Raw genomic sequence first — 14453 nt, forward strand, 5'->3', positions numbered from 1 at the left:
GGGGGTCCTATTGACCCATTCCTTGAAGAGCTGGAAAGTTTACTTTTGCATAAAATTAATGGTCCTCACTTTACTCTTCTCCTGACCCATGTCCTTCAGGCCCCAAATCAGGCCTATCTGAACAGGTCAGACTCTGTAGTCACCTAGAGTATCCACTTTGTAACATACTTCCATTAGATTTAAGTACTGAAGAAGAATATCCCTATTTTCTTACAGTTTACCCAATGGATTAATGATATCTAGCAGTAAACAAAGACCACTGCCTGGACTGACAGAAAAAGAAATTGTGAAAGAGCTACTTACAAAAACACACTTTTGTAGTCCATGTGTCCGTTCACCACTAGGTAGGCACCAAAGCGGAAACAGCCAGCATAGGTGAAGAACATCATTGCTTGCGAAAGGGCAAAACAGAAGCCAAATATATGTGCCTTCTTCACAGAATTTCTGTAAGAAAGAAAGCGTATTTTCACAAAAATATGTAATCATGCTCAAGTGCTAGTATGCAAAAAAACAATTAATCGACTTCAGGTGATACCATTATGAATGGGAAGTGTACTCATGCTTCAGCAACACAATCCCTTTTCTCCTATTAGACTGTGTCCAAGACAGAGGCAGTTTTGTTTCCAGAGTTTTGTTTTCTTCCAAGTATGATGCAGAAATTAGATCTTGGATGATAAAACTATGCCTATAACTCAAACCAAGGCAGATAGAAAATTTTCTGTAACTATGAATGGTACGAGAAAAAAAAAAGAAAGACAATATTTTGATTTTCTTGATGCTATTACTAAGTCGCAACTGTATGGTTCCTTCTGGGAAAAAAACCTAAATGAAAACAAATGGGAGCCGGATGCACAAGTGTGGGGTTTTTTCACTAAGAGGCTGCTGTGACTTCTCTTTTACGCATCTGATTTGTGCATTAATCCAGTATAACAGAAGGCCTAACCTCAAATTTTGTAAAACAGAAACTCATTGCCTGATCAGTGTTTTAACATGCACTAAAACATGAACTGAAAAACACGTCCTATCTCTTCCAGACAAACTGACCCACAGAGCAATAAGTTTTTATTTATTCTAGAGCAACTTCAAGATCAAAGTCTTGGAGAAATCCCATCAATGTCAATCGTGAGAATGGTTAAGCACTGTCCTGCAAGTTGTGAGATATGGGGTCAAAACCTACCAGCTGGAGAAAAAAGCTAAGTAATTTCTTTCACACCCTGCGCTGTGCTCTAACCACTCATTTACCATGGTGGAGGGATTAGCAGCACCCCTACTGTCTCCCATATATCTTGTACAAATGCTTGTCATTTCCTTTAATCTTCTCATGGACGTCTGAAAATGAAACATTTCATCCTAGAATAAACAAAACTTTAATTGATGGTATCTTTTTAATTTTTCACTTTAAGATTTGTTAGTTTTGATTTAGTCCAGGTGGATTTATAGTCCTTTTTCGTTTTAGTCAAAAAACAATAAGTAATTAGCCAAATGTTGCACTCCTATTTTCATACATTCGTACTTATAATTCATACTCCCAAAAATGACTTAATGCAACATTCAATTTACATTTAGAAACTTTTGAATTAAACATCCAAAATACTTCAGCTGGGAGGTTAGATTAGATGACTTCTGAAGCTCACTTGAAACTAACATTTTTCCAAACCAAGTGACATTGCAATAGAAGATACCAATATCATCACAAAATTGTAATTAAATCAAAGAACAAACATGTTGGCTGGTGATTGCATTTCTTAATAAAAATTATGCAAAGTATTTACATTAATTTTGAGGTTTGATACATTAAATCATACACACTAACCAAAAAAAATTATCAATGTTCATCCAAGTAAATGTTTTCAATATATTCTATAATTTAAATGCAAATATTTTTTTAGCTTTGTTACTTTAATTATACCTGTATGGTACATGCAAATATTCTCCATACATGGACTCAAATTTTCTTTCTCGGGTCAAGCTAGCAACAGTTCTAATATTTTCAATGGCTTCTGTGGCAATCTGCAATAGAAACACAAATGTTTCAAATGTTGTAATCAAAAGTTATGTTGCCATTCTTCATTCTAAACTAATAAAAAGAGTCTGCTAAAATATAATTCTATAATTTTTATAATTGTTAGTAAAATGATGGATCTTTGAGATCAAAAGTAAGCATTTTACGTTTCTATTTTTCTTTTAGTGAGATTTTCTGATGATGCTCAGAATGTTCTGGTAAGACCTCTTTAATGTCCTCCAAATAAGCAGTGAAAAACTATTAGCAGTAACGCTTACGGAGAAAATACTCCATAAGAAAAATGTTGATTCAGCATTCAACTTCCAGTCCGCTGAGTTTGGGCTACAATCAGAACGTCCAGGTTACTTATGTGCCTAGAGCCTAACTTAGGTCTCAGCAGTAAGTATTTAATCATCTGATCAGTAATACCTTCTTAAAGCTTGCAGATTCTTTCAACTTGAGTCATTTGCAAACACAGAGGTACCTAGTACATCTATCTGAAGGCAGCAGACACATGCCTATGTGGGAGCAACTGATTCAAGGCTTTTATCTAGTCTGTGAAGTCTGTGTAGTGTCTTCCCCAACGAACACACAGCGAGGCTAGGATCCTGTATGGTCAGTACAGTCCATACGCACATAGAAGAGGATGATGCTTAGAAACGGCCAACAGAAGACACCCGGAACAACAACATCTCTCTAGACACTGAAACTAGTGCTGTGTCCCTCTATTCACCTCTGGCTGAAACACTGCGCTGGAGTGCAGGACCTAAACATTGCCTGTGGTGCAATATGTGGTATGTTGGTTCTTCCAGTTGGCCTCAACTGCTCTTGCTCCGGGATGGCAGGGATTCTCACAGGTACTGTACTACACTTGACAGTCCCACAGGGGTGGATGTTTTCAATTTCCTAATGCCTCTCAAATAGTATTAAACATCTGTACCTAGGATCTATTCAGTGGCCAACTGACCCTCCTTTCTAAGGATGGGTATTGAGCAGGAGAGCTCACTTGTGAGCATAGATGCTGTACAAATGCACAGTAATAAGTGTTTGTAACTTGGAGAACTGTGTGTACAAGAAGGTACACATTAGGAGGAAATTAATACGGACAGCACCAACAGTAATATAGCTAGACTTTTGGAGACCTTGTCTACAAAAGATCCTCAAGGCTTTAAGATATTTTGCTGAAATACACATTTCATGCTTTATGCTTTTCATCTAAGAAAGACCATAAAGTAAGGTCAAGGGAAAATATAACTAAAGGAATGTATATCTAGATAAAAGACTCAAGAAAGAGCGAACTTATCTTAATAACCAGAATGGGCCATGGGGTACAAGATCACGGTGCTGTAGATAACTCAAGGAATAAATCTGAAGCTAACCATTAGACGGTGTCTCCCCAGAAAAAGGTGAGAAATCAGGTGCATCTGCTTGTATATTTAAGTTAATGCAAATTTAGATTATAAAAGCAGGCTTTAACATAGTGACAATGCTTTTTCAGCCCTGAATTTCTATTTATGCTTGTGTTTTCCCCACAAGTGCGGTGAGTCCGCTTATTCTTTGCATCTAAAGATTTGAAGCTGGGGAAAGTCTTTTTTCCCAAGAGACTGGGAATGTTTTTTAACTTCCTAAAAGTTACAAAAGTTCAATCTTAACATTATTTTGTATTTTAATTTTAGAAAGCATAGAATAGATATGCATTTTTAAAATAATATTGTTACTGCATTTGATGTATTGCATGGCTCAGATCTTCCATAAAGCTCTTGGAGAAAGAGTGCTTTGGAACATGGTGCTTCTCTGAACCTAGTTCTTTGAGGTCCCTCTGCTTCCAACTCATGTGTAGACTCAGCAAACTCCCTGTTCTGCACAGATCTTTCTGAACTCGGCACTTACACAAAAAGCAGGAGAGAAGCTTCAAGGAGAAGCATGAGCCCTTTTAATCACCTGGAAAAATTACGGAGAAGGTTACTGTGGGTGTTACTGAATAACACTTGAGAAATAATGTAGTTATTGGTCGTAGCCAGCACAGGTTTGTAAGAGGAAAGTCCTGTTTAACTAGATTTCCTTTTACGATAAGGTCACCCATCTGCTTGACCAAGGGAAGCCAGTATACGTGCGGGTTTTTTCATTTTAGCAAAGCTTTTGATAATGCCTCTCACACTATCCTTCTGGACAAAATGTCCAGCATACAACTACGCAATAACACAAATGGGTGAACAACTGGCAAATGGGTTGGACTCAAAATGTTACAGTAAATTGGATTACATCAGGCTCATGGCCAGTCACTAGTGGGGTTCTGCAGGGTGAAATTTTAGGGCCAGTGCTCTTTAATGTTTTTATAAATGATCTGGATGCAGGTGTCGAATGTACACTAAGTTTGATGACGATACTAAATTAGGAGGAGCTGTGGACTCCTTCAAGGGTAGAGAAGCCTCACAGGGAGGTCTGGGCAGACCAGAGAGCTGAGCAATTACTAGCCATACAAAATTAACAAGGGCAAGTGCTGGATTCTGCATCTGGGACAGGGTCATCTTGGTTATACATACAAATTGGGGGATGAGAGACTGGAGAGCAGCCCCACGGAAAGAGTTCTGGAGGTTTGGGTTGATGGCAAGCTGAATATGAGTCAACAGTGTGCCCTGGCAGTCAAAAGCGCCAACTGTGTTCTGGGATGCATCAAACACAGAATAACTAGGCGGTTCAGGCAGGTGATTGTCCCACTCTGTGCTGCAATGGTGCAATCCCACCTTGAGTACTGTGTGCAGTTTTGGGCACCTCAGTATAAGGAGGACATCAAACTACAAGAGTGTGTCCAGAGGAGGTGACAAAGATGGTGAAAAGTCTCAAGGGCAGGACTTTGAGGAGCGACTAAGGTCACTTGATTTGTTCAGCTTAGAGAAGGGAAGGCTGAGACAAGACCTCCTCTCAGTCCACAGGTTCCTCAACACGGGCAGTGGAGGGGAAAGTGCTGATCTCTCTCTGGTGACCAATGACAGGACACAAGGAAATAGTATGAAGCTGCATCAGGGGAAGTTCATATCAGACATTAGGAAAAGGTTCTTCACTGAGAGAGTGGTTGGTCACTGGAAGAGTCTCCTCAGGAAGTGGTCAATGCACCAAGCCTGTCAGAGTTTAAGGAGTGTCTGGACAATGCGCTTAGTCATATGGTTTAGTTTTAGGTAGTCCTGCAAGTTGGACTCAGTGATCCTTCCAATGGGTTCCTTCCAGCGCAAGATATTCTGTGATTCTGATCCTATAACAGAATGAAACTCTGTTCCAAAAAGTGATCCTGTATATTATGTCTTATAGGACTCCAGAGTTATGACATTTCACCATATAGTTTGAATGCCTACAGTTTAAAACAGAAAAACAAATAACCTTCAGACCCCGCTACATTTATCTAAACCACAGACCTGAGAGAATTCTTCTCCACGAACAATTGCCAAAGATTTTTAAACTCTGATACTGTTATCTTTTCTCTAAAATATAGGGATGTAATTATCTTATAGCCTCAGTAATGCTTGTGCCACTGTTTGAAAATTTGCACATAACTAATTCATTAATTTGAATGCAATACACAATGTCAATGATAACAAAGACATTTAACAGATTTTAGTCTTCTTAGTTATATTGTCTCACTAATACTCAAAGGAGCAGTCGTCTTTTTTTTCTTAGGAATGTAGGATCAGCAACCCTTTGCAGATAGCAAATTTTCCAGGTAGAATCCCATTTTCGCTGAAGAAAACTGATTTTTAAAAAATGGTATTTGAATAAAATGCCTTTAATCTAGGGCCTGCTTAGGTGGCCTTGAGAGGGGAAACTTTTTTTGCAAACAACCAATAATTTTTTGTAAAACCTCTGCTAATTCTCTATTCTCTGCTGCATTGAGAAAGTCTCTAGGGACTATTTCAAGAATTGTCAACTTTCTTCTGTCATATCTTACATTAAAAGAATCTGAAATAAAAGTTCAACCATAAGAAAGAAGAAGCAGAAGAAATTTAGTCAGTTGAAAGGAAAGGAGGGACAAAAGTATTTTTCAGCAACTTTGTGTACAGACTTGATTGAAGGAAATAAAACACATTTGGTAAATAGGAGTTACTGAAGGAGGGGTGTGATCCAGATTATGACTGAATTAATTTCTGAAACAAGAGTACAGCCTTCTCAGTTTTCAGTTCTCATTTTTCTCTTCCACTCAAGAAATAAAGGAATGGCAAATACACTCAGAAATGAGTGGGTATCTACATATTGTCCCTGCAAACATTAATAACATGAAAGACAAAAAACAAAAGAGAGGCGTAAGATGTGTAAGACAGGTGACATCCCAAAAAGGTATGATAGATTAGAAAAAAGAGAATGTCAAAATGAAAAGGGTTGCAAAATAAGGAAAAGAGAGGTGATCAGAAAAGGATGGAGAAAAGAACGTGCCTGAATAGCACTGGGGTTATTCAATTACACATAAAAAAATTGGTTAATAACATAAATTGCTTTAGAACATAAGTCTTCAACTGTTACTGAAGAGGTGGTACGCTCTGTAGGTCTACTACACAGAGCCTGGCTGTCTCTGGAAGTTATATATTACGACATGTTCTGTATTTGGACGTAATACATCCATCAACAATGCTTTGGTAAATATGACATTACACAGAAATAGATAAACTTCTCTAGGCCCACCTTTCCTGCAGCTTCCAGCTCTTTTTTGTCTTTTTGAGCATGCCCAGCCAACATCTTCATTTCAATCACTCCTGCCACTGCAATGATTGGCACAACAGCTAAAAGCAGCAGTGTCAGCTGCCAGCCATAAATTAATGCTATAATAATTCCAGTCCCCAGGTTGGCTATGTTTTGGGCAATTAATGCCAGTCTGACACCAGTTGCCTGGAGAAAGAAAAAAGAAAAGGCATCTTAAATAAGGAAGTTTTCTCACCTGTAATATTCCTGATTCTCAAAACATTATTTTAAAAGTCTTCACACGTTTTGCTATTTTTCAAAATGGGAGTTTATTAAATGATTTTGAAAAAAACTATCTAGATCACATTTAATTCTTCTCTCCCCATACTCTCATTACTTAAATTTACACTCTAAATTCTAAATTCTGCTCTTGAAGCTGAACAGACTTTAACCATACCACATACCTACAGCTAAACATTAAAATCTGTCACGTTTTGTAGATCATGCAGCTAGATTTAGAAGTCATCACACAGAGCTCCATAAAGAAAAAAATCAAATGTTTAACTTCTATATGGAAATAAAGCCAAAGATAATACAGAACTCCTCAGTTCAGAAAAAACGCACATAACTTCATGTAGCAGTAAAAATTTACTTCAGCCTACATGAATAAGTACATTCAGTGCTCTTTGGCCTAATACTACAGAGTCCTGAAAGCCCACAAATTAATTCTAAAGAATCTCCAAAAAGTAACAAGGAAAAGGAAGTCTGTTACTGCTAAGTTGTTTTCTTTTCTTTTCTTTCATGTAAGGAATCTGTAAGATCAAAAAAGTAGTAGGAGGTCATAAACTGAACAATTTTAGATGTGTATCTTCAGGTAAATAAAATATCTCTAAACAGACTTATTAGGCAAAGAGGTTCCAAATGAATTTGTTTAATAATGCGGATCACAATACAGCTCAATAATAAACCTTAAGAAAGGTTTAAGAGGAAAATATTTTGTGAACATATATTCCCATCATTGCTGTAAAACACATTAGTGCATTGTATACCAGCTATCAAACAATTTTAGTTGTAAATTTTAGTTGTAAAATTCAAGACCGTTTTCCAACCAAACCCAAGCTACAGCTTTGCTTCATACTAAACCAATCATCAAAAATTCCAAACCAAAATTCTGCTTACTCCTTTCACTTGTGAGGCATCATTAGCAAGTCTTGTAGTTAATGCTCCAGTGCTATTTTTGGGGTCATCAAACCAGCCCATGTCCTACAATAAGAAACATATTTCTTAGCACCATTTTTTTTGACATTTCATATAAATCACAAAGTAAACCTGAGGTCTACCTATTATAACCGAGTTCAGTGTCAAAAGACTGCCTACGTGGCAGTGCATCAGTTCTGCGTGTTCGATGAAGTCTAATTCATTCATTGCACAAGGAATATTTTTATTAAAAAGTCTATACTTGTAGATGATCTGATCTGTACGTTGTCATTGCTGAGAAGGCAGGAGAGCAGCCTGGGGGATTCCCAAACCCCAAATTTACCCTCTCCCACCATGCCACCACTGCTGAAACTGCATCTCCTTAGAGAAGATGCCTCACGTCTTCACAATCGCAAAGCTGTTTGGGGATAAATTAAGTGTAAAGCATTTTCAAGCTAAAAGCTCCCAATTAATTGCTTTGTTTCTCCCTGGATTGAAAAGGTGTATTTGGAAGCTATGGGACAGAGAAAAAAAAAATCCAACCAAAAAATCCCCAAACTTGTCTATCTGATCAAAGTCAATTGATGGGGTCAGACCTGCAGTTCATAATTTATTCACCATGCGACCAAATACCTGATTTAAGCTTTCCTGTGTAATACACATTGAATTAACATCAATTTGTGACCTCAAGACTCCATTGTAAGATTCCTCTTCCATTAGATTTTCAGTGAGTCTGATCAGCAAATCACAGTTTTTCAGACTACAACAGCTTTCTGTCTGCCTTGCAAGTAGTCATGTTCACAAGAATCAAATTCCATGTTGACACGTAGCTTTATGTGCAAGATGTAAAACTGCAGAATTTCAAAATCTAAAATACCGATCCTGAAATCATGCAGGATTAAGGCCAATTTAGATAACTACATGAATTACTTAAAAAACATTATGAAATACATGTATTTTAATTATCTGAAAGTGGCTTTAGATTCAAGAATAAAATCTCACTGTTGTATTAACGAACAACAGCTACAACGAACAAGTCCTTGAAAGAGACCATCAAGAAATAAAACCCTGTCTGTACATACTACAGTTTAAATCAGCCATTTGAGGTAAGCGTTACAAAGAAAGCCGCATGGCATTGCGTTTCTTCGGGGTACCAAGATGGCAAAGCAGGCAAATGAACACTGAATGGGATACTGCCGGTGCACAGCTTGTCAGGCCATGGGAACTTGCCTGTAATTCTCAGTCCTTGCAAGCAGTAAATAAAAAGCTCTTAAGACTCTTCCTGTCAGGATAGTTTGCTTAACCACATGTAACTAACTAACCAAATCGGTTTCTAGACTGATTTACATAATCTTCTCTGTAGACAAGTCATAATATGATAATGTAGAATACAGCTATTTTAAGATATCTATACAATTAATTATTTTTAAAATGCTGGAAATAAAAATATTTATTATCTGTACCTGTCTAAGCATTGCTTTAAATGCCATGAATCGAAGCCTCATTGTAAGAATTTCTCCAGCTTTGCCAAATGTGAAACCCTGTTCAAGAAAAGGTACACCACTTAGCATTACATTGTTTGTGTTCATTCAACACACATCTTAGATACATTGTGTTTACGATGTCCAAGTACAAAATATTGCAGTCTGGATTGAAAAAAGCAAACGTAAGAACAGTTCACAATACAGACATGCAAATATTTCTCAAAAAGATACAGAGAGCACAGCAATATTTCCCAGCCCTGCTTCCCCAGCACGCTTCAGAGAAAAGATCACTAATCAAACCTTCGACTTCATTTTTATCGGAGTTGACCAAAGTCAGATTTAAACAAGTGTCTTTCAGGTCATTTGTTTGAGGCTGAAGACTTCAAGAGGCAGTCTGGGTACACTGTAGTCCAGTGCCAATTTCCCATCGACTCCAACGGAATCAAGATTTCTTCCTTAGGATGCTAACACAGCCTGACATAGCTATCAGCAATAATACATACATGATGTTTTATAATGAACATATTTTTAGCCAGATACATGAAACACTTTAACAAGATAAGAAAAGGTATATGCTGGTCAAAATTTTGGGAATATAGTCTTTTCCTACATTTTAGTATTATGTCGGTGCTTATAATTAGCTTTGTTCAGCTCACTGCCTCCTTGAAGTAATTACAAATATTAATAGTACATACAAGAATTAGGATAAAAAAGTACTTTTCTTGTAAAAGCTGAGATGGCTATAGAGATCAGTGAGCACAGGGATGAGTTCTTGCTGTTTGATCACTAAGCAGCAGGAGCTGAATATCAACATGATGGGTCTTACTTAACAAACTGGGCCTGAGAGCCTTTGTGGTTGGGCTCACATAAGAAAAGAATTAATGGGGAAGTGGATAGGGGAATAAAAAATTGGAGAGTTAAGGCAGGGGATTGGTAGATTTGCAGTTACTTACAGATTCAAATAGGAGAGCTTGAGGGTGAGAAGGGAGTGGTACAGTGTAAAGTCTGGGGGGGTTGCCATTAAGGAACAGTGGAAAAAAGAGTGGGAGAGTTCAGAGTTTCACACTGAGACGTGTGTAACTGGTGAAGAAGAGGGGAAGTTCTGAAGTTAAGAGGTCAGAATAGGCTGGAAGGTCTCTAACACGTGAGAATCTCTAGGTCAAAAAAGATTCAGTTTGGCACAAGGCACATCTAGAACCATAAATGTGGGCTCTGTTTTGAGTTGGAGATGCGTTAAGAAGGTATAAATTTTTAGCACGTTTCAGATCTGGTTTCTAAAACATGATTAACAATGATAATAAAGCTAAAAAAACCAACATACCTGAAGGAAGTAAGTGAAAAAGGAAATGATCCCAAGTACTAAAAATAGCACTGAATATAAGTTGCTCTTTTCTCTTAAAATGGTCTTGTCTTGTTCTGAAAAAATCTATAAAATATTTAAAACGTTTTTAATAAACTAATAATCTAAAATATTCCCATTTTTTCTCAATAATTATGTTTCATAGCCATTCGCATTCATATAAAATTTGAGCATATGTTGCTTATGATTATAGGAACAACAAGCAATTTTCAGGTTGTAGCAAGATTTTTAGGATTTTGTAAATTTCATGTAATTCTTCAGATTTTTTTAAATAATGCTTCATCCACTCCTCAGCTTCACTATATAGTGATTGTTTAAGACCTCATTTTATTAGAAAGAATTTCTGTGGCTTGATAGTTGTTTGCATATTTTATTCAAACTTACCCCTATAATTTCTGAAAATATGACTGCAAATGCAGGTTGTAAACCTCCATTGATAATTGCACATAAGATTCCAGCTACAAAGTATGGCCATTCAGTTTCGTTCAACTTCATAATTTTCAGAAAGGGAGCTGGAGGTAATTCTTCATTCTAAAAAATGGCAATTCCGTTAGGACAAACACATATGCATTTGGAGAAATATGGAGAAAAAGGAAGATTAATAGTCAATTTCCTACTCCTAGAATCTACTCAGGGGAAGTAAAAATGTATACTTTTTAATAACACGAATAATTAACTGATTGTACGTTCCTTTTTATTATTTTAATACAAGGAAGAAAGAGCTGTTACAACTTTTCTACAGCTCATATTTTAATTTATCCATACAATTTTCATTGATCAATACTCCTGGTATTGGTTAATGGTGACTGAACTGTTCATTCTGGGCTTACTGCTCTGTGTAATCCATGACTAGATTAAATCAAGTAAATGTTCATTAAGCAATTTATAACAGAAAAATATTTTCTGCAAATATGAATGCTCCCATGTTTGTTGTATGGGGGTTTTGTAAGCTTTGCTGTAAGAGTTGTATATTGGGCCAAATGTTTTGCTTCTGACTGAAAAAATGAACGTTTAAGCTCTATAGACTGTTGGTATAGCATGCAAATATATCTATTTCTTCAACAGCAAATTGATTTTAAAGAATAACCTCATCCTTGTTATAGATTTTTAAAGTCCCATTTTATTTCTATAATCACTTATGGTGAGCATAAGAAAACAAGTTAGGAAAATTCTCATGTTTTTTCACCTCTATCAAATGACTCTTTCTTCTTCGTACCTTTCTAGAGCAGGAGAATTAATTTAATTTTAAAATAGTTTGTTGAAAGGAATCTTTGACATACTTTGCTGAAAGTTCACTAACAGCTCTGCAAAGATACTTACAGGTGAAGTTGTTTTCTCTTCAGTATCATCATTTTGTGCTCCTGGCTTTTTCATGCTTCTCCGAGTTGATCGTCTTCTCAATCCTGTAGGTAATGATTCTTCAGATTCTACATCAGATTTCCCCTTTTTGACACTAGGTGCCTTCTCACCTTTTTCTGATGAAGGATCTTCAGCTTCTATTGCCTGAAAGAGGGAACAACATGATGCTAAGACTAATTATGCATACATGACTTTGAACTTCCAAAATTATGAAGTAATCAAAGAAAAAGTAACTTTGATTGTTTCACTGGAAAGAGATATGGGGGAAACAATATACAATGCTACAAAGCAGATGCTAAAATCTGTATTATATATGAGTAAAACTCTGTCTTCAGAGCTTGATTCACATATAAGAGTGTCCCACCTCTCAAGAAAATATTTACACTAAGTGGAAGCAGGGGGGTTGAAGTGGTGGAATTAGTGGGAGAGGTACTAGCAGGAATTCCTAGCAGAGTTTTAAATTGCAAGTAAACCACTTGTATTCGTCTTGGGATCTTTTGAAATGAGTTCTCAGTAGATACACTGTTTATTCATGAAGTGAGAAAAAAGTACCCCTCCGTAGCGCAGAACAATCTAAACAATTCTTGACTTTCAATTTAAGAAGGAAGTTCAGGGTGGAGCAGGTCGAAAAGAGATTTTGACTGAAAGATCAGAAGAGTCTGGAAAAGAAACCTACTTCTGGTGGTAGTTCTGCCAGTCTCTTTGACAGAATAACTAACTGTCTATGCACCTCTGAGGTACTTAATAGTAACTGGTTCAAAGTTGCCTTCAACTTGCATTTCTTTTTTTCCAGAAAGTTTTTACTCTTACTGCTTTTTGCACTACTAATAAAAATAACTTTTTCCTTTCCATTTTTAATTTTCTGTTATTTTTTCTTTCCATTTTGCATTTCCTAGCTTTTCACATTTGCCTAAATACAGGGTTACTTTGAATCTAAGGTGACCTAATTGTCCTAGTTGACTCTTTTCAGTCTGACGTACTGAGACAGCAGCTTCAGTTTCTTTAATGGGCACAGTGGTTCTGCAGAAAACCACCAGTGACACAGAAGGCTACAGTTAAGCTCAGCTGCAACTCAGCTATTGCTTGGGACATGAGGGACTATACTGGTTTGTACTTCACCTAACTCATAACTTTTCTGATATTTATTTTAATTTCCAATCTCTTTGTTTCTGGCTACATAACTTTGAAAGTACATGCATTTTTGACTCAGCAGAGCTGGATTGTTTTTCTTTTTCTCCTATTCATCCACATTTTGTTTTTTTTTAGAAAGAACTTCAGCATGAAGGATTATAAAGAAACAGCTTAAAATATGCATGCCCTATTCCTCCAGTATCAGCTACTGTATTTTAAGTGTTATCATAGGCTAACAACAAGCAATGCAACAGCGGACTACTGCAGTCTGCTGCTCTACATTAAATGCGTAAAAGGAAAACACAAAATAATCTTCTAAGTTTAAATCCCTAGAGCATTAAAAATGTACTATCTGGTATCCAGGTCTGTTATCAAAACCAGGGGCCTTCTCCCTTAGATTACTGGTCTCCTTTCAAAGCACCTATTTTTTTTCCTGTTACCAAAATATGCCACAGAATTCCCCATAATTCTGATAGCATACAATAATTACGGGCATGGAATACAAAAAAAGAAAATGAGGCAACAGCTACCAAGAAAAAAGTACCTGCATGTTAACAAGTTTGTAGTAGATTCCCTTCCTCTCAAGCAATTCAAGATGATTTCCTTGTTCTGTGATAACTCCATCTTCAAATACAGCTATAAGATCTGCATTTCGGACTGTTGACAGTCGATGAGCTACTACAACCGTGGTGCGTCCTTCCCTTGCCTACAAATAACCATATTTAATATGAGTATTGTAAGCATATTCAGAGTGAGACAGTTCTACATTAAGAACAAAACAAGCACCTAGAAGTATTCATGTTAACTGAAGCAAAGGTATGCTTGGAGTGTTTCCTGCCAAGTCACTGCAGCAATCACTTATGACATGTTGGTAGCGCTCACCTTGTCTGTCAGGCTTCAACACAAGTTACTTAAGCGGGTGACTGATAACGATATGCATGTCAGTAAGAAACATCATTGCAGGGGATGGTATTTACAACAAGCAAATGTTGATTTAAGCTTAATAATGCAGAAAATTTACTTACAGCTTCTCACTCGAAACAAGATTCCTCTTCCTGTAATACCTAAAGGACCTCAAACATTTCTGCAGAGAATATTGGCCAAATCCATCTTTACCTTTCGAGATTTGCATCTATTTCTTGCAGCTCTTTCAGCAAAGGTCTGAAAAAAAGTCAGTATTTTGCTCCTCCATATCTGCTTCATTTCAGAACACTACTGACCTTATCCAGTGCTGCCTGCACAACTGATTCACTCT

General features: G+C 36.9%; 1 protein-coding gene across 1 annotated transcript; it reads right to left on the reverse strand.

Moving 5' to 3' along the window:
- Positions 1-299: 299 nt before the first annotated feature.
- LOC104488899 (multidrug resistance protein 1-like) lies at positions 300-14448 on the reverse strand (the record flags this gene model as incomplete). Its single annotated transcript, XM_010130994.1, has 10 exons — positions 300-444; positions 1910-2010; positions 6671-6874; positions 7847-7930; positions 9328-9405; positions 10670-10774; positions 11093-11239; positions 12029-12211; positions 13743-13904; positions 14419-14448. Coding segments are annotated over 10 exons (1239 nt in total), but the record flags the coding sequence as incomplete, so codon positions are not given.
- Between the last annotated feature and the right edge of the window lie 5 nt (positions 14449-14453).

This window comes from Buceros rhinoceros, unplaced genomic scaffold (assembly GCF_000710305.1).
Source record: "Buceros rhinoceros silvestris isolate BGI_N320 unplaced genomic scaffold, ASM71030v1 scaffold4682, whole genome shotgun sequence".
Taxonomy (NCBI): Eukaryota; Metazoa; Chordata; class Aves; order Bucerotiformes; family Bucerotidae; genus Buceros; species Buceros rhinoceros.